The 2972-nt window shown below is 42.4% G+C and overlaps 1 protein-coding gene across 1 annotated transcript in view; it reads left to right on the top strand.

The window, feature by feature from the left end:
- Window positions 1-2972, top strand: part of col5a3a (collagen, type V, alpha 3a) — a gene marked incomplete in the record, with an annotated part of 49776 nt that overhangs the window by 41923 nt on the left and 4881 nt on the right. The window contains 10 exon segments of the mRNA XM_014024593.1: window positions 56-109; window positions 205-258; window positions 374-481; window positions 589-642; window positions 754-807; window positions 897-1004; window positions 1092-1145; window positions 1536-1571; window positions 2015-2068; window positions 2163-2448. Of these exon segments, the coding sequence (XP_013880047.1) occupies window positions 56-109; window positions 205-258; window positions 374-481; window positions 589-642; window positions 754-807; window positions 897-1004; window positions 1092-1145; window positions 1536-1571; window positions 2015-2068; window positions 2163-2448 (862 nt within the window).

Below are 2972 nucleotides of genomic sequence, written 5' to 3'. Positions count from 1 at the left end.
GTCTCAATCTGAGTGACAAGATGTTTTAGATTTAACTTCTACTCTTATAATACAGGGACCACAAGGAGCCTCTGGAGAGCCTGGTCCTCCAGGACCTCCTGGTCGAAGGGTGAGATTAGTTTTTTTTTTAATATTTGCAAATTTTACAATAAAATGTGCATTTTTTTATTTATAGTTATTCGAAAATATTTCTGTCTTTACAAGGGTCAAGTTGGTGCTGCAGGAAAAGAAGGGAAACAAGGCATGAAAGGAGCCAAAGTAAGGACAGAAACATTGGACTCAGCAACTCACTGCAATCTTCAATGTAGGCTTTAGGATGTGCTTCAGTCATTACGTCATAACATTTTAAATATTCTACCTCTCTGCTCGGAAGGGGGCTGCAGGAACCCCAGGTTTAGTGGGAAAAACAGGCCCAGTAGGACCTCAAGGGTCACCAGGACGGCCTGGCCCAGAAGGCCTCCGAGGCATTCCTGGTCCTGCGGTCAGTACAAAGTGATCACAAAGGCAAAATGTTTCCTAAATCTAGACAAAGCATATCAGGAGTAATTGGGCGAGTCTCACTATGCTTCTTATTATGATCTTTTAAAGGGTGAACAAGGGTTAAACGGACCACCAGGACAAACTGGGCCACCAGGACCAATAGTAAGATACCGAGGGCGTGATCTGTCTGATCATACACTGCACCAGCTGCAATCAAATTTCAGTACAATAAAACAGCAGTACTGTAATTAACTTGTGTGGCATTCATGACAGGGACCACCAGGACTTCCAGGACTAAAAGGAGACCCTGGTAAAAAGGGAGAAAAGGTAACTGTAAAGCAATAAATGGAGAAAACTAAGTGAACCAGTTAGAGCTCAAAGAAATGGCGATTGATAGAAAATGTTTTTCTATGCAGGGTCATGGAGGCTTGATTGGTTTAATTGGCCCCCCAGGGGAGCCTGGTGAGAAAGGAGACCGAGGTTTGCCAGGAATCCAAGGTTTACAAGGAACAAAAGGAGATGAGGTACATAATGTTGCATCGTAATGTGCCTGATATACCTCACAATAAACAAAAAACTATCTAACAAGAGCCATTTGTGCTCATACCTAGGGTGTGGGCGGTCCACCTGGTCCCATCGGCCCACCAGGTCAACCTGGGCTGTCTGTAAGTGGCTTAGCTGTTACAAGAGCATGCTCTTCCAAATCACTGGATGCATTTTTATCTTTCTACTTCATACAGCAGGCTCTTTGAGATTACTGAGTCCCGAGTCCAACTCTCATGTTCAATACACAATCCTACTACTCTGTTTTTATGACAATCTCTGGTGTCTCTAAGATCTTGTAAACACAACTGAAAAACTTTGAAATGCAAAAACACATGAAGCAGTAATAAACAACACGCTGCAGCCTTTCAAGCTGCTGTTGCTAAGAAAGTGTCTGGTAAATATTCTGCAGCATTTACTTGAATGATTAGTTAATTACTTTTACCCTTAATAGTTGTTATACATTTAGTTTTACATTTTAGTGTTTATTTACTTCTTATCTCTTCTCATAGGGGCCAGCTGGCGGGAAAGGATCGAAGGGAGAGCCGGTGGGTAGAGTAATCAGTCTTATTTATGCATTGCCATTTCTGTATTTGCACCTCTTGTTGGGAAGCAGCTGCTGGGAACATATGCCGAGGACAAAGGAGAAAGTACATTTGTGAGCTTCAGTGTTCCATGCATCCTAATCACAAAACCCTACTGTGTTTACTGGATGTTTTTGGAACTATAAGCTTGCTGTACACCATGTGATTCTTTTTATTGGACCATTTTAATAGGATTTGAGTCTAGTGTGTGTGATGTAAAAAAAACCCACTATAGTGGGCTTTGAAAGCCAAGGCTTTGACCACAGAGTGCTGATGCACGAAGCTGGAAAATCCTATAAGCAGCAACCATACAGCACTCGCCTGACTAAAGTCAGGATTTAGACGAGAGGTGTGAGAGAGGTTCCCAGATGTGACTGACCCGGACTCTTCTTCTCCTCTGTTTCAAGGGTGGAGTCGGTGCCATAGGCGATCCAGGCCCTGCTGGTCCTCCAGGACCCCCTGTGAGCACCTCAAACGACTCACTTCACTCCATTCTCATTTCCTCCTCACTTTATCCACTTTGACTGTTTTTCCACCTGTCTGTGTTACCTTCAGGGGCCGCCCGCAACAGTGGTTCAGCCCCTGCCAGTTTGGGAGGGAAGGCGGAAGAGACGAAGGCACTCAGACGGAGCAGAAGAACCCGCTCTGACCAGGGAGGACACAGAGGACTTTCTTCAAGGAGACCAACCGCTGGAGGACGCTGAGGGAATGGAGGAAGTCTTTGCCACTCTCTCGTCTATGAAAAATGAAGTGGAGTTCATGAGGAAGCCTCTTGGAACATTCGACAGCCCGGCCCGAACCTGCAAAGAATTGATGATGATTCAGCCTAACTACAGAGACGGTTAGCAAAAACTGTGGGCCTCATGCAAGAACTGTTCGTACGAACAGATTTGTTCTTAAGTTGTGCGTACGAGGGATTTAGGAGAATTTGTGACATTCACAAATTTTCTCGTATTGTAAGATTTTTTTTCAGATACGAACAAAATCCACATGTAGTCCAGACCTGTCGTATATTTTACAAGCAGCCAGTCTACTGTTATCAGACAGATTTTTCTCATTAATATCTTTATATTTCATTAGTTTGAATATATTTTGAGTTTAAAATAAATCACACTCTATAATTATGTTGACAGGTTACTCTGTTCAAATTTGAATTAGATTCTAAATGTAACTAACAACATAAATTGATTAAATTAAATTAAGTTGGCTATTAATGCTGTTGTATAACACTACAAAATTAAAATGAAGATCTCAAACTAAAAACCAACTTAAATTGTGCATTAATTGAAGTTTGGAGACATCTTAAAATGCTTTATTTTTGTCAGAACCGCATCTGACACTTGCAACGGGGTAGGTGGGAGACGG

The sequence above is a fragment of the Austrofundulus limnaeus genome, unplaced genomic scaffold, assembly GCF_001266775.1.
Source record: "Austrofundulus limnaeus strain Quisiro unplaced genomic scaffold, Austrofundulus_limnaeus-1.0 Scaffold4, whole genome shotgun sequence".
Lineage (NCBI taxonomy): Eukaryota > Metazoa > Chordata > Actinopteri > Cyprinodontiformes > Rivulidae > Austrofundulus > Austrofundulus limnaeus.
The sequence above is the reverse complement of the archived record's forward strand: the minus strand, read 5'-3'. Positions and strand labels throughout refer to the sequence as shown.